The sequence below is a fragment of the Gracilinanus agilis genome, chromosome 3 (genome assembly GCF_016433145.1).
Source record: "Gracilinanus agilis isolate LMUSP501 chromosome 3, AgileGrace, whole genome shotgun sequence".
In the NCBI taxonomy this organism is placed as follows: Eukaryota; Metazoa; Chordata; class Mammalia; order Didelphimorphia; family Didelphidae; genus Gracilinanus; species Gracilinanus agilis.
Genome location: NC_058132.1, coordinates 52,408,848 through 52,432,953, shown reverse-complemented (window position 1 = coordinate 52,432,953; position 24,106 = coordinate 52,408,848). Strand labels below are relative to the sequence as shown.

Below are 24,106 nucleotides of genomic sequence, written 5' to 3'. Positions count from 1 at the left end.
TTTCAAACCAAGTTCTTTGACTCCAGATCCATTATTCCAAACCATGGCTCAGAAAAATGAATGGGATCATAGAATTGAAAACCGGAGTGGACCTTAGACATTTTCTAATGAAACATACTCATTTTACAGATGAAGAAATTAAGGCCCAGAGGGTTTAAGCTGCCTGCCCAAGATCACACAAGTAAGAGGTAGCAGAGATCGGATATGAAGCTAGGTCTTAGCAGACTACAAGTTCAGCGTGAGTCATCAGAATAATTTGGCAGCCAAGAAAGAGAATGTATTCTTAAACTTTATTAAGAGAAGCAAAGTGCCCAGAATACAGGAGTTGATTGTGCCAGGATCAGAGCACATCAGAATTACTGTGTTTAATTCTGACCCTCGTATTGTAGGAGTTTAAGCTGAAGAGTAGTCAGCAAAATTCAATCAGAATGGGGACAGCTAGGTGGGTCAGGGGATAGAGAGCCAAGCCTGGAGAGGGGAAGTCCTGGGTTCAAATGTGGCCTCAGACACTTCCTAGTTAGATGATCCTTGGGCAAGACACTTAAGCCCCATTGTCTGCTCTTCTACCTTGGGACCAATACACAGTATTGACTCTAAAATAGAAGGTAAGGGTTTAAAAAAAAAGCCTGTTATGGACACTCAATGTCACACTCATCCCATCTATAACTCACCCCCAAGTCTTCCTTGCACATCCCCTCTGTTAGAGAATTGGAATTCCACTGAACAGTGGAGATGAGCAAACCTTGGCAAATCCATTGAGCACACAATGGATAACTGAGTGTTGACTGGATTGGGCAAACATTGGGCCAGGAGAATAGTGGATGTTTGGTAGACAGAGAATGCTAACGGTGTGTGCTATCTGCGCAGGGTCCAGATTTTGGCTATGTGACCCGGGAGCCCCTCTTTGAGGAAGTCACCAGCTTGGATTCTTTTGGGAACCTGGAAGTCAGCCCCCCTGTGACGGTGAACGGGAAGGAGTACCCCTTGGGAAGAATTCTCATTGGCAGCAGCTTCCCTCTGTAAGAAAGCCCTTCTGCCAGCAAAGCTTTACACAGAGGTCAAGTAGGTTGTTGCCTACACAGTGTGATTCAAGAATCACTGGGAAGGGTCCTCTGACCCACACCCCAAAACATCCACTGATGATGCATGGAATTCTACCACTCAGTCCTTTGGGATAAGCTCTGCCTTCTCTTCCTGGGGTCTGCACTTTCAGCCATTCTGCAAACATTTATTGTGTACTGTTTGCAAGATACAGTAAAGAAGCCAAAACAGTCCTGTTATCATGGATCTTATATTCTAAATGCAGATTTCCTGGGATAGATGCTCCTCAATAGGTACTATTGTTATCCCCTAAAATATATGTGTATATAACATACCACAGAATATATTATTCTACATACATTTTATAATATAATCCATAATAGATTATTCTTCTATATAATGCAATCTTCTATATATTCTATATATTCTTCCATATAATGCATTCTTCTATATATATATTCTATATGTATTCTATATATTCTATATCAGCGATGGGCAAACTACGGCCTGCAGGCCAGATGCGGCCCCCTGAAGTATTCTATCCGGCTGTGCGACATTATTCCTAACCTGACGAATACGAGTAGGATACAATACAATAAAACTTCGAAAGAGTTGTCTTAGAAATAGACTGACAGATGAGCATTTCCTTTCCTTTGGCCCCCTCTTTTAAAAGTTTGCCCATCACTGTTCTATATAGTCTATATATTCTATATAATGCATTCTTCTATATGTTCTATATATTCTATATGTATTCTATATACATTCTATATATTCTTCTATATAATGCATGTTTATATGAAATACTACATAAGATTATCCCATATTATATATGCTTATATTACACCATATAATATATTATTATTCTACATGAGGTGTGTTTATATAATATACCACATTATTTTATTTCAAATATTTATATAATTTACTATATAATTTATTATTGTTCTAGATCATCTATGCTTATATCACCACATCATAATATATTATTATACATTAAATTATATATTACATATAATAAAACAGCATCTCATATATATACCACATCTTAACATATTATTATCCTATATAATATTACTTTGTTGCTTAGTCATTTTTCAGCCTTATCTGACCCTTTATGACCCCATTTGGAATTTTCTTGGCAAAGATACTGTAGTGATTTGTCACTTCCTTCTCTAGTTCATCTCACAGATGAGGAAACTGAGACAAATAAGGCTATGACTTGCCCAGGGGCACATAGCTAGTAATATGAATTTGCATGTCCACATTAAGTCCCTAACACTTTAGAGTGAATTTATTTTGGTGTTTGTTTTGATTCTTTAAGTCATTTCCTCCCTGAGAGGATGCAGAGGAAATAGAGAAGATGAGATGAAAGAACTCTGTGCCTTTTGGAAAGAGATTTCTGAGAGCCATAAGATGTGGTTGGAGGGATAGGAAGAGACAAGTTCACTAATTTCATCATCTCCAATCCCATCCTGGCATTCAGATGAGCAGAATGGAAGCCAGGGGATGGATAATTCTTCCACAATGGCTTTGACTCGGCTCCCCATTTCAAGAGAGAATTCTCTGTTTTTGGAATAATGGAAGGGACACTAGATTTAGATTTAGAATTAAGGGACCATTCTGGGTGCTCGGCTAAGCCCAAGGAGATATGACTGATGGCTGCCATCAATGTAGCATCCTCTTATAGAAAAGGGAAAGGGGGCAGCTGGATGGCTCAGGGGATAGAGAATGGCCTAGAAACAAGAGGTCCTGGGTTCAAATCTGGATTCAAAAACACATCCTAGCAGGCAAATCACCCAACTTCCACTCGTTGGCTCTTACTGCTCTTCTGCGTTAGAACCAATACTTGGTATCAATTTTAAGATAGAAGGTAATGATCTTTTAATAAATAAATAAAGAGAAGGGAAAGGAGTAAATATTTATATAGCACCTGTTATGTGCCAGGTACTGTGCTAAGTGCTTTATAAGTATTATTGTATTAAACCCTCACAATAATCCCAAGAGATATTCTCCCTATTTTGAGGCAAGTAGAGATTAAGTGACTTGCCCAGGGTCACACAGCTAGTAAGTGTCTAAGACTGGATTCCACTGTGCCACTTAGCTGCCTCTAAATCTCTTATTGGTAAAATAATTATTAAATCTCTAAATGTCTCGCCCCTCTCAAGGCAAAAAAAAAAAAGACCCTTAATCTTTGGACTAGTATCTGAGAAACTTAAGGAAAAAGACAATTTGATATGCCCACTTTATTCCTGTAGGGCAGTAAAGTAATATCAATGGAGAAAACAAGTTGCAGAGAATAACCTAACAAATGGAACAAGAATCAATCAGTCTATAAGCACGGTTATCCCTTCCACATCACAGGGGTTAGGGATGGGACAGATCCAGAAAATCTATGTAAAAATGTTTGGCCCTCCCTTCATACCAGAGAAGAAGTCAGAATCTTTTTCTTTTTCTTTTATGGGCTGCTTACAGTAACTTATTGTCATCTGCCACTTCCACAAAACTCCTAAAAAATTCCTATTGAGTTTCTTATACCAACCCACCATATATCAAAACCACAATGGAAAAAGTTGTGATGTGGAAGGGATATCGGTCCAGAGTCAGGATGCCCTGTATTCCAATTTCACCTCTAATACTTTCTAGCTATGTGACTTTAAAGACTTTGTAAATGATGATTCTCATTAATAAGTGATTTTCCCCTGGTCAACCAGCTGAGATAGAATATGAACTCAGGTCTTCCTTGCTTCAAATTCAACACTTCATCAATAGTGTCAAACTCAAGACCTGAACTAGATATTAAAGTGTACATGAAAAATGTGTACTATAACAAATAAAAATATAGTACAATATAGATATTGTTAATTTGTGTTTTCTAAGTCAGTCTGTGACTGCTAGGTAGGACGGAGTGCCAGTCTAAGAGTCAGAAAGATCTGAGTTCAGCTGGGTGACCCTGGACAAGTCAGTTAACCCTATTTGCCTCAGTTTCCTCATCTGTAAAATGAACTGGAGAAGGCGATGGTAAACCATTCCAATATCTTATTAAGAAAAAACCTAAATGGAGTCACGAAAAGTTGGACACAACTGAAGAACACACAGCTAGAGCTTAGTATAATTCTGACTTTGATACCTGCTAGCTATGTAACCACACAGCTATTTACTAGTCTGTGTGACCTTGAGCAAGTCGCTTGTCTCCTCTGAGCCTCATTTTCCCCATTTGTAAAATGGGAGGAGTGGAGAGAAACAGAATATCAACTTATCTGCGTCACAGGATTACTGAAAATAAAGTGCTTTGTAAACTTTCAAGGCACTCCAGGGTGTCCCAAAAGATTTATTAGTTACTATTTATGCTATTGAAGATTAAGACTCTGAGACTTGTATATAAGTCTGCGCTATAATCAGATAAGAATTGTCCAGGCTCTTTGAAGGAGAAGGGGCGAGGAGGGAACCCGCCGGTGTCTTTCTGAAGCCTTTCTTTTTTGTCGACCTTCCCATCCTCAGGTCTGGAGGGAGGAGGATGACAAAGGTGGTGAGAGATTTCCTCCAGGCCCAGTTAGTGCAGGCACCTGTGGAGCTGTATTCGGACTGGCTGATCGTTGGCCACGTGGATGAATTTATGACCTTCGTCCCCATCCCAGGCAAGAAGGTGAGCAGGGACAAGAGGCTCATCAAAGCCTAGGGGCTCACTGCTGGCTTTGGTCAACATGGGACAGTGTCCCAGGGAAGGGGAGGAAGAAGGAACGTGGCTGGATGTTTGTGGTAGAAGCTTGCTCATGCCACCCTTGGAAAAGCAGCATGATGAGAGCACTGACTTTGGAGTCCCAAGACCTGAGTTCAAATCCAGATTCTGCTATGTACTATCCATGCGACATGGAGCAATATCATTCCTCAGGGTCTGTTTCCTCATCTGCTAAAAGGAGAGGGGGATGATTATTCTAAGGTCCTTCTGGCTCCAGACGTATGATCCCAAGGTTCTGAATTTGTGCCCCAAAGACCTAGGTTTCAGGCCCAGTTGTGACATTTCCTAACTGCATGGCTATGGGTTAAACTATTTAATCCTCTTAAGATTCTGTTTCCTCATCTGCAAAATGGGAATAATGGCACACACACACACACACACACACACATACACACACACAAAAGGATCTTTCAAGGAAAGAGTTTTGCATCCCTTAAAGCAATATATATCACATGAATTATCATTATTCATCACATCTTAGGTCTAACACTGGAAGAAACCTTGGCAACGCAGATGGTCCAAGCCCTTCATTTTTACAGATGAGGAAACTAAGGCCCAAGAGACAGGTCCAAGCTCTGACACAGGCAGTACACATAAGGGGTAGAATTCGAAACCAAATTACCTACTTCCAGAGTTAGTCTTCTTATCACTGTATCATGAGAGATTTGCTTAGTGCCCTAGATCAGAATCAATCCTGCCTGATCTTTTTTTTTTTTTTTTTTGAGAGAAAGAGTAGCCAAGGCTAAGGCCTAGGTTCCTAAAGTCTACCTGGCCTTCTGGAATTGGCCCACCTATAGGAGGAAGGGTCTTCTTTTTTATTTTTTTATTTTTATTTTATCTTTTATTTTTTATTTATTTTTTAAATGCTTACCTTCCAACTGAGAATCAATACTACGTATTGGTTCTAAGGCAGAAGAACAGTAAAGGACTAGGCAATGAGGGTTCAGTGACTTGCCCAGGGTCACACAGCTAGGAAGTGTCTGAGGCCAGATTTGAACCCAGGACCACCTGTCTCTAGGCCTGGCTCTCCATCTGGCTGACCTCTATGAGGGAAGGTCTTCTACCCTATCCACAAATGCTTTATATTCTGAGTCCAAATCCAGGCCTGCATTGCTCTCATAGGAGAAAAGGGTCAAAAAGGTTCTATCCTCAGATAGTCTTTCAAAGAGATCTATCTTACCTTGAATTGAGAGGCGAGAGAAATAGATTATGTGCCCTCTTCTTCAGTGATCTTCCCCTAAAAAGACTAAATCCCCTCTCTCTGCCATGCATTTCCTTCCCTGTGAAAAGGGGAGGATCATCTCTCTGCTGATTTCCTACCCCCTAGAGATATGCTGAGGAATGAAAGGGGATCCGAGACCCTTAGAGAAGGGTGAAATATTAGGCTATTCCTCCTAACTCTCATCCTTTGTCTCCTTCCCTCCTGCTCCATGGCACTCCTGGGTGTCCTCTCCTTCAGGAATTCCGGTTACTCATGGCCAGTACCTCTGCCTGCTACAAACTCTTCCGGCAAAAGCAGAAAGAGGGGCATGGAGAATCTATCTTGTTCAAAGGTAAGTGGCTAAAGGGCCCTGGAGGGAGGACAGAGGCTTTTAATGAGAGACAAGGGGAAGCATTTGAGTAAAAGGAAAGACTAGCCATGGGATAAAGTGTCACTGAGATATAAACTAAGATGTACTGAAGGATGTCTCCAATAGTTGATTCTTAGAGCTCCCTGCAAGCCATCCCTTGGTGAATCCATCCAAAAGAGGTCCTAGGGTAGATGGACCACGAAGCTAAGGAGGATAGAAATTTTGGTGTTCCTAATCACTATCACCCTGAGATAAGGTCTGAATGCATGGCACTTTGCTAAGCCCACAGGGGTGGTTACAAAACAATAGAAAGTATCATGACATTTATTAGCTCCTTGGTTTACAAAATGCTTTACATCCATTATTTCATTTGACACCCATAGAAGTCCTGTGGGATTATCCAGGATTATTACTCCTTGTCCAGCTATGATCTCTTTACTGGATCATCATCCATGTTCCATCCCCAAACAATCTCACAAGACTCCGTCCTGTGATCTTATCAGCACCCATGAAGTCAATTATTGTCTCTGTTCTGGAAGTAGAACAGAGACTTTCCAACCTCTGTATTTTTATTATTATTATTATTCCTATTGACTCCGAGAGGAGCATAGGGCCGCAACCATCTCACGCCAACGGACTCTGTTCTGGGCAACTTCCCCCAACTGGGCCCATGTCACTCCGACGGTCCCTGTCTCGTTCTCAGCATATCTCCGCCAGGTCTGCTTTGGCAGTGCCTGTCCGGCAACGCTGTCCTCCGATTTTCATAGCGTTCTGACTGATGGGACACCGAACTATTCCCCCCCCTCCCCCAGAGTCTGGCATTGGAGATCCCCTCATGCCATCCAATGTCCAAGATGTGACGCAGGCACCCGTCAACAAAGACCTGGAGTTTGTTGGCTTTTGCCAGCACACGTCATGGACTCTGTTGGAGAGCAATCTTCCAGACTAGGCGATCGTTGGTTTTGTTGGTTCAATGAGGTTGCAGTTTCTATAGCAAGTGAGATTTTTACAGGGTGAGGTTGCTAGCCTCGCGCCCAACCCTCCTCCTTTTTCAGCCGGGCTTGGGACCATCCTTGGCGGAGTTCCTTGAACTCTAGTCATCCATCTCCAACTGCCCACTATAGATTTCCTCTGAAAATCCCATAAGTATGTCCAGTATTAGACTCATTACCTTTCCCTCCCTCAAACTTCACCATTTCTCTTGCCATCCTTCTTCTTGTCATCCATGTTCCCAACCTCAGAGTTATCTTCAACTCCTTACCCTCCTCAACCCCCACATTTCCAGTCAACGTGCCTAGTTGATTCTACTCCACAGCATCTTTTGTGTCCATCCATAGGGTGTTGCCTATGTAAGTGGAGCAATACACTTACATAGGCAACACCCTAGTTCAGAAACCTATCACCTCTTTCCTTAACTATTGTGATATTGTGATAGTCTCCTAATTGGACTCCCCACTTTCCCCTCTCTGATCTATCATCCACAAAGCCAAAATAATCTCCCAAAAGCTAAGGTCTGAAAGCTCCAGTGGCTCCCTATTGCCTCTGGCATAAAATGCCTCCTCAGCTTGGCATTTTAAGACCTTCATAATCTGACAAGAATATTTCATATTATTCTCCATTTCTAGCCAAACTGTCCTACTTGCTTTTCCTTGAACTGAGTATGTTGTTTCCCACCTTTATGCCTTTGTCTTGGCTATACCACATCCTTGGAAGGTATTCTTTCCTGACCATCACCTCTTTGAATCCTCAACTGTCTTCCAAGATTCAACCAAGGAGCCCCCTCTAATAGGAACCTTTCAGAGGACCCTGATAGGAGCCCTTTCTTCTCTCCTCTATGTTCTATATAGATATTTAAATGGTATATCTATATAGATATTTAAATGGTATATCTTTCCTCCAGAATGTAAGCTCCTAGAGGGCAAGAACTGTTTTTCTTTTGGCTTTGTATCCCCAGCACCTAACAACGTCTTACCCATAGTAGAAGATTAGTAAATGTTGAACACTGAGACACGGAAATGCCAAATAACTTGCCCAAAGTCATACAGCTATTAGGAGACTAGCAAAGGAAATGGAATTGAACTCCAATTTGCTCAAGATTAGAGACCACTAGGTGGCACAGTGGATAGAGTGCAAGGTCTAGAGTCAAGAAGGACCAGGGTTCAAATATGGCTTCCTAGCTCTATAACCCTGAGCAAGTCACTTAATCTCATTTGCCAAGCCCTAACCACTCTTCTGCCTTGGAGAGAGAGGCAGAGAGACAGAGACTCACTTAGATACTAAGATAACAGAAGAACCTGATATTTGGGATTGTGCCAGGAGCCTCAAGCCAGGACTGTCCTGTCTTTTCTCCCTCTGCAGGCTTGGGGGGCATGAGCAACAAACGGATTACCATCAATAAGATCTTGTCCAATGAGAATCTTGTGCAGCAGAACCTGTACGCCCAGGTAAGGGCAGGAGCCTGGAGCCCAGATAAATGGCTGTTGGCTGCCTCTCAGGACCAGCCCCAGATCCTATATGGCTTAGCCATCAGGAATGGCAAGAAGAATAGGCTAATTCTAATTCTATCCATTTTTTAAAAAGATTTGCCCACAAATGCCAATGAAGATAATAAAAAGAGAAATCCAAATGGTGGGGTTTGGGGCCAGGAATACCTGCATCACTGATGAAAGTCTGAGAGCCAGTGTATAAAAGGAATGAACACAGATGTATAGCACTAGCAGCCACTCCCCGTAGATAAATGGCTAAAGAATATGAACTGTTATCCAAAGAGAGGGATAGCATAGCGCTCAGGGCTTTACCCAGACCTTGCCAACTCATCAGGGGTATGAAAGTAAAGGATGACACAAGCATTCCTTGGTCCATAGAAGGGTGGGAACATACTAGAAGCAGGCAATGATATATTTTTGTGAGTGGGCCTAGAGTTTGCTCTTAGAATTGCGCCAGGGGCCACATCCAGATGTGAGAAGCAGTCACGGTTGTACTAAAAATCTTAGTGTAGCTTCAAGCTATTAAACTTCATGTTCATTTGCAAACTTTTGCATGGATGGTACAGAGTTTCCAAATTTAACTTTGTTGTGACTACCTGAAGACTCTTGTGTCTTTTCTTTCAATTCATTTTATATTGACTCTCATTTCTTTTAAGAATTTATTCATTCCTTTTGACACTATATGACAGACACTTCCCAATAAACACAATCCCCCAAAACAATTACAACAGTAGGTTACCTGACAAAATAGTTGGCATATTAATTATTAATGGAAGAGGAGGGAGGGAGAGAGAGAGAGAGAGAGAGAGAGAGAGAGAGAGAGAGAGAGAGAGAGATTATTTAAGACTGTCATTTCTTTGTTTGATAGTCTCTCTTTCTTCTCATTCCCAGCTGAGAGTAATAGAAATCAGAAAGAAGAGAGACACTGAAGACAATATCAGGGTCCTAGTGGCCCTTAAACTCTCATTCAGAGACCTCTTTTAGAGGTTGGGTCATATAGGACTTCCGACCATAGGATCCTAGAACTAGAACTAGAAGGAGCTAACTAGTCTGATCCCCTCATTTTATGAATCAGGAAATTGAGGCCCAAAGATTGGACATGACTTGCCCATGGTGGCCACCTTGGGGCTCTAGAAATGCTTGGAGAGGTGAGCACTGCCATTATCCTAACTGTCAAATTATATTTCTACCCCTACTTTTCTCACCCCAATTTCTCCTCAGCGCTGCCTGGATTGGAACCGGGACATCCTGAAAAAGGAACTAGGGTTGACAGAGAAGGATATCATTGACATCCCAGCTCTGTTCAAATTGAACGAAGAAGGCCAAGCCTTGGCTTATTTCCCCAACATGGTAAGCAACTCAGTCCCCTTCCTCATCACCCCCTCTAAGCCACAAGACGGGGGAAGGCGTTAATCAGAATTCCTAAACTCTAGAATCAGACAGGACTTCTGAAGCCACCAAAACCCTCGTTTTACAGATGAGGAAACTGAGACCCCAAGGAGTTGGATGATTTGTCCAAGGTCACATCTTTAGTAAGTAGTGGAGCTGAAATTCAAATCCAGGTTTTCCACTTCCAATCCAGGACTCTGTTCACTCCCACACAATTCTAAGATGAAAGGTAAAGGTTTTTTAAAAAATCCAATGAATTCTATATTTGCTCATGGAGGTAACTGGGAGCCACAAGAGTTTGTTGAATTTGGGATTAGTGAGATACACTGAGCTGCCTTTGAGCTAAAATATACTCACAACACTGAAACTATCCTTTACTCTTCCCCCCAACCACCCAGTCTCCTCTGTGCTCTCTACCTGCATGGGAGATTCAGATAATCATGGTACTTGGCTAAGAAATGCCAGCTTTGGTAAGTGTCTCTTCTCTTATCCTTTACATGGTGGCTTTCTAGTCAGGTTTGACGTGAGTGGCACAATTAGACCTGCCCTTTAGGAAAATAAGTAACAATTCACATCCAGATATTATTTCAGCCTTCACGTTCCTCACCACCCTGGGATATAGGTAGTGTATTATGCTCAGATCACAGCAGAACTTAAACAACAGAGGTACTCTTGCCTGGACACCGAAAAGGAAGAGATGGAAGGAGAGAGAAGGGAATTGACCCATTTCAGAGTGGGTAAGTCATTTGCCCAAGGTCACAAAATTCGTTAATGGCAGAGCTGAGAACTTCTCACAATATTGAAAGGTCATGATTGATGGATGTTCTGAAATGCAGGATAGGATCTCAAATTGAGAAGCAATTTCAGAAGACATCAAGGCAGCCTTTCCACAAATGGCCACTCTTTCCTCAGTATCCCTAACAAGTGGCCTTTCTTCCTGTCTCTAAAGATCTGCTATACCTACTAGACTTCCAGAAATTCTGCCTATCCTTTCTTTCCTCCCTCAACCCTATTATTTCTAGACTCTATTCCATCTCCTGAGGTCCTGTGCCCTCATGCCCAGTATGGCACTCTGGTGATGAAGATGACAGTGATAATAATCAGCATGCATATACTGCTTTAAGCTTCACAATCCCCTTCATAAATATCTCATTTTTTCCTCACAACAACCCTAGAGTTAAGTGCTATTATTATCCCAATTTTAAAGATGAGGAAACTGAAGTGGACAGTGGGTAAGTGACATGCTCAGGATCACACAATTAGTAAATTTCTGGGACTGGATTTGAACTCAAGTCTTCCTGACTTGAAAAGATCTTTTCTTTAAACATGAGGAAGATCCTCTGAAGACCAGTCCCTAGCCCAGTCTGTTTAGAACAGAAGGCCTGTGCCTGAGGCCTGGAATGGAACCCATTTTGTTGATCAGTGAGGCACCATGATAATACTAAAAAGGAAATTGGCTCTGAAGTCAGAGAAGCTGGTTTCAAGACCTACCTCCACCATTGTGTCAACTTAGACAAATTAACTTGCCTCGACTTTAACCTCTTTCTCATCTATAAAGTGAGGTAGTTGGACTAAATAACCTCTAAGGGCCCATCCAGCTTTGAATCTCTGATCCTTTCTGGATCCCCATTTCCTTATCTATAAGATGAAGGGGTTGGAGTAGATGGGCTCTGAGGTGCTATCCAATCCTGAAGCTATGATTCGATGACCTCAATCAAAGTGAGGATGAGGAGTGTATAAATGGAGATTTTGAACCTTGGACTGCATCCCCCAAAAGTCCCTTAGTATTTCCCAAAATTCCCTTTAAGCTCTCCTGCGCCTCCATGTTTGCATGGTCACATTATTGTTTTATGGTTGGCTGTAACTCCTCCCTCTCTCTCTTTTGCTCTTGGGAGTGGGCTGGTTAGTACCTTTTTTAGTTAACCTTTTATGTTAGTTTATTATTAATAAAACTTTATAAAAATATAATAATTAGTTCTTTGCATATTAATTTTAAAATCCACAAGGGAAGAGAAACCACAATGACAGCCTCTGGGAATGAGCCTCCACCTGTCTAGTGGGGCAAGCATCCATCTTGTCACCACTATCACATTACATTCTCTGCTTTTCAGATTGGTCCAGACATCTGATACGGTCATTTGTTAAGTGCTTCATAAACCTTAAAGTGCCGTATAAATGCTAGCTATCATTATCATGCCCTCTTATTTTCTGGATTATCTGAGAAAATGATAATTCAAGTTTCTTTGGTGCTTAGTGACTCATAAAGTACTTCCCCCACAACAACCCTTTGATTAGAGACTGGATTTTTAGTCAGAAGATCTGGGTTCAAATCTTACCTTTACCACCTGTGGGCCCTTAGACAAGCCATTTAACTTCTTTGGACCTCATCTGTAAATGAGTGGTCTAAATTAGATGAACTCTTCTCATTCCAAAATCCCATTTTCTTATTTCCGTCTTACAAAAGAGGAGTCGAGGCTCAGAGAAATTAAATGACTTTCTCTGATCCCATATCCCACAGCTTAAGAATTATAACTCCAAGTTCATCCTTTGTTCCATTACTGACATCCACTTTGGCTTCTTCCCTACCCTGCTGGGTCCCATCAACACTCACACTCTCCGTCGTGCCTTCTCTCCCTACAAAAAACAAATGTGTACCTCCTTCTCCCCATACAGGTGAATATGATTGTGCTTGACAAGGACCTGGGGATCCCCAAGCCTTTTGGGCCCCTGATTGAGGAACAGTGCTGCCTGGAGGCTCATATATGCTCGATTCTGCAGCCCCTGGGTTTCACCTGTACCTTCATCGATGACATTTCCTCCTATCACAAATTAATGGGCGAGGTCCACTGTGGTACCAATGTCTGCCGGAAGCCCTTCGCCTTCAAGTGGTGGCATGTGGTGCCTTGACCTCATGAGTGGGCTTGGCATCCCCTTCCCTCATTCCCTCCACCTTCTCTCCACCTCCTCCTATATTCCCAGGTCTTATACCTTCTTGAAAATTGCTTTTTCTTCATTGGGCTGGGTCCATTTTGATATCTCTATTGGGATGGGATGGGGTCTGGGGAAAAGCTACACGTGACATGTCTTGCCCATGCCTGAGGTTCTGGAGCCCACTCAAATTCACATGAGATGGTCTCTAGGTCTCCCAGTCTCAGGCTAATGGAAAGGGGTATGGTCAATTCTTCTACGGACAAGAAAAGGTCTGACAGATGCCAAAGTCAACCTGACTTTGACCCACAAGCCCCATTTAGGATCCCTCTCTTGAGGGAATGCTGCCTTTAGCTTCTCTGGGGATGGCCTTAGTCACTTCATTCTTCACCAGCCCTTCTCACACCTCTGTCCCTGTCTTTCTCCTCAGGGGATCCAGGCACATCCCTTAATATCTCTCCATTCTGCCCCTCATCAGCCATCAGCTGATGGGTCAGCTACTCAGCTCCAGGCTAACTTCAGGTCTAGGGGACTATGTGGATTGGGGGGGAGGGAGAGGGAATAGATGCAAGGTATACTGGGCCCTGTTGGGGAATATCAGCCCAAGAATCCCCATGACCATTTCTAATTATCCCAATTGCTCTCTTCTGTGCCTTTTTTCTGGAGGGAGGCCAAGGTTGGGACCAGGGGGTGGGAAAGGACCTTCTCTGTCCTCAGAGGTTCTATGGTTCCCACCATGTTGGGTCCAACCCTGGAGATGGGATCAAACAGCCAATATGTTTTCCAGGTTCTGGTAATTGCTTTCCAAGACAAGAGGATTAAATAGCCAATAGCACTTCTCCCCCAAAAAGGAAAGCATATAGTGTTCCTTATCACTGTTTTAACTATAGCCGAGTGATGGGAACATCACTCAGAGTTTGTGAGTTGGGGGTCTGGAGGTAGAGGACTTGAGTTCAAATCCTATTAACTGTGTGCCCTTGGGCATATCCCTTAAAAATCTCCCTGGACACACATAAAAATGATGTGGTTGAACTAAATGGTCTCTGAGGTCTCTTCCAACTCAACGTCTAGGTTCCTGTGATCTCTATTCCCGCTTCTACTTTCCCCACCCTTCCAAGAGGCTTATAAGAGAGAAATCCCAGAATCTGTCCCCAAGAGTGTAGGGACAATATTTAGGGACATTTCTTAAAATAACTCCTAGAAGATGGTCTTCTTTTTCCAAGAGGTCTGCCTGGGGTGCAATTCCTGCCCTACTTTCTCACAGAAACTCTTTTCCACAAATGCATTAGCTCTCTCCCCAAACTCCCATCAAGAAATTAAAAGTATACAATTTGGAAGCACTCACAACTGCATGGAATATAGATATAATGACTTTCCATGCATCCCTGGCTTTTCCCTTCTCTCTTTTTCCTATTTTCTATTAGCTCCACTCAACAAATACTTTAAACATCTACTATGTGCAAGGCACTGGATATCATATAAAATACAAAACAGTCCTGCCCTCAAGAAGCTTACATTCTCCTGGAATGTAGCCTCCCTGGGGCCATTTCCCTCAGGGAACAGAAACTCAACTTTATTGAGTGGTCATCCAGACCAGATCCTCCTATGGCATCTTGCCTTGGAGGGGACTTAAGCAATTCATTGAACACAAATTAATTTCTAGGATTGAATGATAGTGTGTTGCTTGTCCCCTGGCCCAGTGTGACTCCATTAATCAGACAGCTGAACTGATAACCACATTGATAATTTATGAAAAGGAATTTCCCTGCCCTAAGACTAAGGCATTCCAGAGATAGGATTTGGTGGAATATTCATTCAGAAAAGTCCTTTCCCCCATTTGTTCTGTTTCCCTTTCTCCTTAAGACTAAATTGGCAGCCATCTCCTTATTCCTCAACAGAAGTGTAAAGTGGGCTGGGTGACCAGAGCTCTGCTCTAGGATGAGAAAACTTGGACAGTGCCAACAGCTCTCTAGAGTCTATCAAAACCCACTCTGTGCTTTTCATGGTGGTCTTGTCCTGAGGTGGGCTTCCTATCCCTTGAGTAGCTTGGTTCACTGCCTGACCCCATTCCTACCTCTACCACTGCCACTTACCCCAGGTATAAATCATGGCTCTGGTTCAGATTTGGGGCAAGCTACTCAACCCAGGCCTTCATTAGGCTGCAGAACCCAGCCATGGGCCAGCTGTTGGTTTGTCGCCATACTGACCACACTAACTGTTGAGAGTCAATTTTCAGAATTCTGTTTTAAGCAGTATTTCTATGCATAGAGGTGCCTTTGGGGCTGAGTTGATTTGCTGGGAGGATGACTATGTCCTTGCTCCATTTTGGATTTTTAAAAAACACCAACCCCTTTCAGGAATGGTTATCCATTCAAATTTTGAGGAAGAGAGAGATTTGGTTAGCCACATGGACCTTATTCTCTGATAAACTGCACACATTTCTGATTCCCAAAGTGTGATCATTCACTACTGTCACTACGTTCAGTGGTCTGGAATGACAAAAATTCCTATAATAGAAGGGAAAAAAAATCAAAATCTGGAGGTCAACAGGCCTGGGCTCCAATCCTTACCCTTATGACTTTGAGCAAATGTCAGCTTCCAGATGCATTGTGGCAAAATGAGAGTCAAAAGATCTGGATTCAAATTCTACCTGCCCCTTGGTACCTCTGTGATGTTGGGTGAATTAGTCTCCCTTCTCTAATGAGGGAGTTCAACTCAATGACCTCTAACTTTCCATCTCTAAATCTCATGATTCTACAATCTCATGGCCTCCTTGGACTTCTTCAGATTCCTCAGGTCCGACCCCTTAAAAGTTAAGAAGCTGGACACGTTATAAAGGTCCTTAATTTTTTGTGTGTCCTAGATCCCATCTGGTAGTCATTCTAGAGAAGCCTATGGACCCCTTTTCAGAAGAATGTTTTTAAATGAATAAAATAAAAATCAGATAAAGGAAACCAATAAGAGTGAAATATTTTTTAAAACAAGTTCACAGCCCCTAGATTAAATGATTTTTAAGGTTCCTCCCAACTCCCAAAATAAACTCTACATTTCTTGAAGTTTTTTGGCCTGGGCCAGTATCACTAGACAGACAACACCCTGAGAGCTGTCAGAAATTATAGTCTTTTCCATGGAGGTGATGGGCCTGGGTGCTTTGGGGATGCTGAGATCTGAGCTCTCCCATGATGCCTCATCTGTTTCTGTCCCCGCATGCCAAGTGCTTATTATAAGGTTCTTTTGGGAGGGAGCTTCAGGATACCACACCATATATGTGGATTTGTGTGTTTGTGTTTTGTGTGTTTTTGACTCCTAGCCTGATAAGACATTCACCCCTACGCATGTGATAGATTTTCCTAAGGTTTTTGCAACTTGTGAAACTTTTAAGTCAGTTGCATTGTGACCCAGCATCAGGAGGGACCTCTCATCCATTTGGGGGCAGTGACTCCCAGAGGATCCTGAGGCTACCAGAGCTAGAAAGCCTTGGAGGCCAGAGAGACTCCTTAGTGACCTAGATAAGAGACTGATTAGTGTCCAAGTTTAAGCTCACAAAGCTATGTTCATGGTAAGCCTTAAAAATATTTCTTGTAGGGGCAGCTAAGTGGCTCAGTGGATAGAGAACCAGGCCTGGAGTCAAGAGGACCTAGGTTCAAATCTGGCCTCAAATACTTCCTAAGCTGTGTGACCCTGGGCAAGTCACTTAACCCCAGTTGTCTAGCCCTTGCCCTTCTGTCTTAGAGTTGTCACTAAGACAGAAAATAAAGGTTTAAAAAAATACTTTCTGCCCCTGTGTTACCTTGAAAAGTTTTGTGTTTATTTTAATTGCAAACAGGACAAAAACAACAACAATTTAACCCTTCAGGAAGCCTGCTAGATGATTTTTTTTTAATTGGGGGGGAGGGGCAGGGACCTACTGTGGCTCATGATGCCTCTGTCTAAAAAAATAAAATCAAAGCGATGCAACACAAGAAATGTAATGAATGAATCTATTCTTTCTTTCCACCTCTCTTTCCGGATGCCTTTTATTTTTAGGAGACATTTCTGAATACACCACCTTGCCCCTACAATAGCCCCACTCCACCCCCAAGTGAAATCTCCCTTGCAACAAAGAAAAACAGTTATGCAAAACTAATAAGAAGAATAGCTGTCTGAGGATGCAGCATTCTATACCCATAGCCCCCCACCTCTGTTCTCATTCTTTGGATGCTTCCTCTGTAGAGAGAGATAGAGGAATTACAGCTCAAGAAGACAGGGACCCAGGATAAGGGATGGGAGGGCTTTCTGGATGATAAGAAGATTACTCTGTAAAGTGTGACTTAGAGGTCTAAGAATTCAGCAGTGCAGGAATTTATTGAGTGCCTGCAGTGTGCAAGGCATTGTGCAGGGAATACAGACATGTAAAAGGGGATATCATTTCTGCCCTCAGAGATTTTTTATACTGTTGAGGGATGGATAGAGAAGGGAGTTGAAGGAATGCAACATTTATGTACATAAGTAAGTACATGACAATTTGAGAAGAGAGAGAGAGAGACAGCATTAATAACTCAGGGTTCAAGGAATGATGTCAGTAGACAGCATGTACACATGAAACCTAGGGCTACACACCCCTCCTTCTGGGCTCACATGGCTCAGAACAGACCTTGAGGGTAACCAACTCATATAACTCTGGAAAAATCTGAACATAGGTCTGAGCTTCCACAGATGTGAGGAAAAAGCAATCCCTAGATCCCATATAAGCACTAAAGGTAATATGTATTTATAGCATACTGGACAACTTTTATTTAATCCTACAGATTATGTGGAAACACCAAGAATTCCCAGTAGCCCATAAGCAATACAGAAATCATGTTGAGACTTACAACAAACCATATATAAGCCCATTTCTCCCTTAATGGTGTTTATCATTTTAATACAGGGTCCTAAAAATCCTCTAAACTTTAGGAGCACCCTGTGGCTTGAAATTCCCTCAGAAAATAACCAAGCTTGAGGTTGCCAATGGGGCAAACACATCACTCCTGCCCCCACGGTCTAGTATGTCCTTCTTTCCCACAGGTAAGTACTTCCCCACACCAAATATATAGTGCCCTGTCATAGTTTGGACTCTCCTCAAAGAGGAAATAAGTACAGTCTGTGGTTGCTAGAAAGTCAACTCTCTCATATTCCAGTGAGTCCTTTCACCCCACAATCATTCTTTGAATGTGTGAACTCCTCCAGAATGGATATGAATTAAGAGAAGGACTCCTTTTTGTTTTTTAATAAGAATTTCTGAAAAAAAAAAACTAAAAGCAAGTTGGCAGAAATCAGCTTTAGACCAACATTTTACACTATGTACCATAATAAATGCAAAAAAAGATAATAAATAATAAATTAGCTTTAGACCAACATTTTACACTATGTACCATAATAAATGCAAAAAAGAGACCTGAAAGGCCAAATCATTTAGAGGTGGATGAGAGAGAAGAACTCATAAAAATGGGAAAAGGGCATGTTTGTACAAAAATACTTATTGAAGCTCTTTTTGTGGTAGCAAGCAATTGGGAGTTGAGGGGTTATCCATCAATTGGCAAATGGCTGAACAAGTTGAGGTATGATTGTAATGGCATTATTGTGCTATAAGAAATGATAAGCAAGATGATTTTGGAAAAATCTGGGAAGAATTACATGGACTGATGTAAAATGAAGTGAGCAGAACCAGAACAACATTGTACACAGTGACAGCAATATTTCTTGGTGAGCAACTGTGAATGACCTAGTTATTCCCAGGAATGCAGTGATCTAAGATAATCCCAGTAACTCATAAAGAAAAATGCCATCTGCCTTCTGAGAAAGAACTAATGGAGTCATGAATGCAGAATGAAAAATACTATATTTCACTTTCTTCCTACCATTTTTTGTTTATATCTCTTCCACAAAATGACTAATATAGGAAAATGTTTTACATATAAAATCTATATCCTATTGCTTACTATCTGAGGAAGAGGGGAGAGGGAAGGAGGAAGGGTAAAGAGAATGAAGAGAATTTGGGACTCGAAACTTTTAAATTAACATTAAAAAAAATTTATAGGCAATTGGGGGAAATAAAATATTATTTTAAAAAAGAAATGACAGAAGAATGGAAGGCGATACTTTTTACAACTTAGACAATGGAAAATGTCTTAATTAAACAAGGTAGATAGCAGAGATCATAAAGATAAGAGAGACAATTTTGATTACATAAAATCAAAGGGCTAATGTACAAAAAAATTGGTGAAGACAGAATGAGAAAAGCAGATTAGAGCAAACTGAATTTCCACCTCATAACCATGTAAGAAATAAAATTAATATAAAAAGGATAACAAAAATTACTATGGGTTTTTTAAAGATTCATTAGTAGTCTCTAGAAATTAAAACCATATGCCATGCTAGCTTAATCAGTTTAAAAGGCCCGCCATTGCCTGCCACCATCAAGGTAGATAGAGAGCAAAGAGAGTCCAACCCCAGCTCCTCAGCTTTTACCTCAGTCTACCTCACTGCGTAAGACAGGAAGCCAGTGGGCTCATGGGAAATGTAGTTCAAGGACCCCAAAATTTCCAATTAACACACCCATCAGGAAACGGCAAATGTTAGAGGGGCTACAGGAAAATAGAAATATGAATGCAGTGCTGAAGTAGCTGTGAAATGATACAAATATTCTGCAGTTACTATGATGCTTCTTAGAGGAGAGATGTAGGGGACTGCTAGGTGGCTTTATGGATTGAAAGCCAGGTCTAGAGACAGGAAGTCCTAGGTTCACATCTGGCCTCAGATACTTCCTAGTTGTGTGATCCTGGGCAAGTCACTTAACCCCCATTGATTAGCCCTTACCACTCTTCTGCCTTGGGACTGATTCACAGTATTGATTCTAAAATGGAAAGTAAGGCTTTAAAAAAAAAGAAGAAGAGAGAAGGCACCCCTGGAAAGGAGAGTCCAAGCCATGCCCTGCTTTTCCAGAAGACATGAACCTTGAGGGGGATATTCAGACAGGAGAGTAAAAGCAAAGGCAAAGCAACTCAGCTGTCCCAGAGAATGTTTCATGGTTTTTTAATATGTTTTTACAGATCAGCCTCCCAGGAGAATAAAATAACAGGGCTTACTCTTTCATGTTTTGTTTTTCAATGTGCATTTCTGAGGTAAGCAGCTAGTTGGCATTATAGATATATGATATCTATAATAGATAGTATACTGGCCTGAGTTCAAATCCTGCCCAAGATCTTTATTAGTTGTGTGACCCTGGGCAAATCCCTTGCCTTCTCACAAACTCAGTTTCTACATCCCTAAATTGGGGATAAGAGTAGCGCCTACTTCTCAGGGTTATTTTGAGGAGCATACTTTAGAGACCTAAAAATGCTAGCCATCCTCATTACCATCCCCATCCGCGGCTTGGCTTGTGACTACTTAGCACTCATGTCTCCGGGGAGGTGGGAGATCAGAGTAAATCCGGTCATCGTTCTTGAAGTGTTAAAGAGCTGTTGCCTGTTACTGTTGCGTGTTTCAAGCGTTTCTTTTGTAGTGGAGGAAATCTGAGGTGGTCCCTTACCTTAGGGAACACGCACACTCCCAAACTGGCTGCTAATCCGCGGATGCGGCAGTCCGCCCCGCCAGTCTGGGGCAGATCCCGGTGGAGATGTGTGTGGCAGCATCGCGAGGGCAGGCAGCTCCGAAGAGCTTGGTTGGCTCGGCGGAGGAGCTGGGGAGGGAGCGCCGAGGGATCTCAAGGGTCTGGACAAGCGTTCTAAGCCCCAGCAGCCAAGCTTTAGTGTGGAGAAATGCTGCCCCCTCCGGGGTCCCTGGCTTCAAGAGGTCCATCCCGGCTCCTGCTCTCCGTGGAGGCGCCAAGGCGCGACGCCGGTCCCAAAGGACTCAAGGAGCTGCCTTAGACTTGGCCCTTATTGGGGGAAATCTAGTCACGTGATAGCGAGTGCTGCCTATGGCCATCTAGTATTTGATCCACGTGCCAACACTGTGAAGGGAAGGCTTTCAAGGCCACCCAGGATTTGAATGGGGTTGCCGGGTCCTTACCACCTGAACGGAGACCAATAGAAAAGTGCTAAAAGAGGACGTCGGGAGGGAAAGAGTTTGGGAAATTGTTTTAAATTTATAAAACATGAGAAGTAAGGGCTCAGTGGATTGAGAGCCAGGCCTAGAGACGGGAGGTCCTCGGTTCAAATCTGGCCTCAGACACTTCCTAGCTGTGTGACCCTGGGCAAGTCACTCGGACTGCCTAATCTTTACCGCCCTTCTGCCCTAAAGCCTATATATAGTATTGATTCTAACACGGAAAGTGGGAGGGGGGGGTATTTTTTAATATTAACATTGTTTTACATGTAATTGAGAAAAAATAAAATTAAAACATTCTTTTATATATTTTTTTTTACTTTTTAATTGAAAAGCTTTATTTAATTTAGAAATTTAGAAAATTTTTCCATGGTTACATGAATCATGTTCTTTCTCTCTCCTCCTCCCACCCCCCCTTCCTTAGTCAAAACGCAATTCCACTGGGTTTTACATGTGTCATTGATCAAGACCTATTTCCATATTATTAATATTTGCATTAGGGTGATCACTTGGAGTCTACATCCCCAATCATGTCCCCATGGACCCAAAAACATTCTTTTAAAAATGAATAAGAAGGGGAAGCTAGGTAGTTTATTGGATAGAATGCCATGCCTGGAGTCAGAGGAGCTGGGTTCAAATGTGACCTCAGACAATTCTTAACTATGTGACCGTGGGTATGTCATTTAACCCCCACTGCCTAGCCCTTACCACTCTTCTGCCTTGGACCCAATACTTAGTATCAGTTCCAAGACAGAAGAATAATCTAATTTAATTTCAAAAATAAAAAAAGAAAAGGAAGAAGATGGCCGAAAACAATGAAGAAGGACTTAGGAGGCCGTTAGAACCACAGGACATTGGACAGGAAAGAACTTCATAATCAACTAGACTAGAAGAGAGTTAAGGACTAGCCAAATAGATTTGAGAATTATCAGCATAGAGATGATAGTTGAAACTAAGAGAATTCATGAGAGCCCCAAGTGAAACAGAATAAGAAAAGAGAAGAGGTAAAGCCCCAGCCCAGAGATTTGGGAGGCACCCACTGCTAATGATCTAGACCAGTGATTTCCAAAGTGAATGCCAGAGCCCCCTGGTGGGTGCTGCAGTGATCCAGGGAGGCAGTGATGGCCACAGGTACATTTGGGGGTGGTGAATAAGTGTAAGGGGGTGGTGATAGTATGTGACACGGGGTGCTAAGTAATATTTTTTCTGGAAAGGGGGCGGTGGGCCAAAAAAGTTTGGGAACCACTGAGAGGAAGACAGAAAGCAGAGAAGACAGAAAAGGAGCAGTCAGGTAGAAGACAAAACAGGAGAGAAAGAGTCACATCACCAAAACCTAGACAGAAAGGTATACCAAGAGAAAAGGATGTTCAGCTGAGTCAAAGATTGCAGAGACATCAAAAAACATAATGCCATTTGATTAAGCAATTATAAGACCACTGGTAACTTTGAAGAGAAGCTTAGGGGTTAAGATACCTCTTGGTCCTCACACTGTCCAGATGGGGAAGATAGCCTTCCCCCACTTTCCCTTCAACCCTCATGCCACAGATGGGAGTGGGGGGATGGTTGTGAATGCTCTTTCCTCCTTTTCTTATTACAAACCCCAGAATTATGGCTAATCTGATATAGGCAACTGGGAAATGGATAGAGCACTGGGCCTTGAGTCAGAGAGACCTAGTTTCAAATCTTGTCTGAGACATGTACTAGCTATGTGATCAAAGGGTAAGTCACTTAACCTTTGTTTGCTGCATTTTCTCATCCGCAAAATGGGGGGAGGGAAACAGCACTTACCTTCCAGGGTTGTTGTGATGATATAATGAGATGATACTTATAAACTGCCTTGTAAATTTTAAAGCAATATATAGATGGAGAGAGAGAGAGAGAGAGAATCAAATTAACAGGGCAGCTAGATGAAGCAATGCATAGAGTACCAGGCCTAGAGTCAAGAAAACCTGAGTTTAAATTCACCCTTACACACTTACTAGCTGTGTGACCTTTGAAAAGTCACTCAACCCTATTTGCCAATGAACTGGAGAAGGAAATGGCAAACCACTCTAGGATCTTTGCCAAGAAAACCCTAAATGAGGTCACAAAGACTGGAACACAACTGAAAATCACTGAACAAAAAATCAAATTAGCTCTGCTATTGACTCTGGTACTCACTTAGGATACAAAGAAAAAGAAATAGTCCCTCAGGAGGTCATATTCTGATAAGAGAGACAATATACAAATAACTAGTTGTTAGTATGTATACCATAGATACATGCCTATGGCATAAAGCAAGGATTCTTAACCTGGAGTCTATGAATTGATCATTTCAAAGGATTTGTGAACTTGGAAAGGAAAAAAATTACCTTTATTTTCACTTACCTTTGGCTTCCTTTCTAATATTCTGTATTTTATCTTATACATTTAAAAATATGATTATGATAAGGGGTTCATAGGCTTTACTGGATCTTACAAAAAGACTCTAGAATCCCAAAAAGATAAAGAATCTCCAGTTTGGGAGGTCTTTCTCATCAGTCCAAAAGAATCTGATACAGAGCTGAGGATGTAGACACAATAAAGTTCTTATTTATTTTGCATTTTATTCTGTTATCAGGAACTATGAGATCACAAAATGCTAAATGTCTGAATCATTGAATACAGTGGAAAGTGATATGAGAATGTAATAGATTCCAGTGCTCTGATCAACTACACTGCCAGAGGAATTATAATGAAACATGCTACTCACTTTCTTGTAGAAAGATTTTTTTCTTTTTCAATTAAGGGTGGAGGGAGGAAAAGAAGATGGGAAAGAAAGAAAGAAAGAAAGAAAGAAAGAAAGAAAGAAAGAAAGAAAGAAAGAAAGAAAGAAAGAAAGAAAGAAAGAAAGAAAGAAAGAAAGAAAG

General features: G+C 41.9%; 1 protein-coding gene across 1 annotated transcript in view; it reads left to right on the top strand.

The window, feature by feature from the left end:
• The window catches only part of PADI2 (peptidyl arginine deiminase 2), a 69,716-nt gene extending 52,924 nt beyond the window's left edge, over window positions 1–16,792 (top strand). The window contains exons 11-16 of the mRNA XM_044667803.1: window positions 868–1,019; window positions 4,540–4,684; window positions 6,237–6,330; window positions 8,707–8,792; window positions 10,056–10,184; window positions 12,897–16,792. Coding sequence (XP_044523738.1) covers window positions 868–1,019; window positions 4,540–4,684; window positions 6,237–6,330; window positions 8,707–8,792; window positions 10,056–10,184; window positions 12,897–13,130 — 840 coding nt within the window. The 3' untranslated portion in view covers window positions 13,131–16,792. The remainder of the gene's footprint in view (window positions 1–867; window positions 1,020–4,539; window positions 4,685–6,236; window positions 6,331–8,706; window positions 8,793–10,055; window positions 10,185–12,896) is intronic.
• Window positions 16,793–24,106: the final 7,314 nt, after the last annotated feature.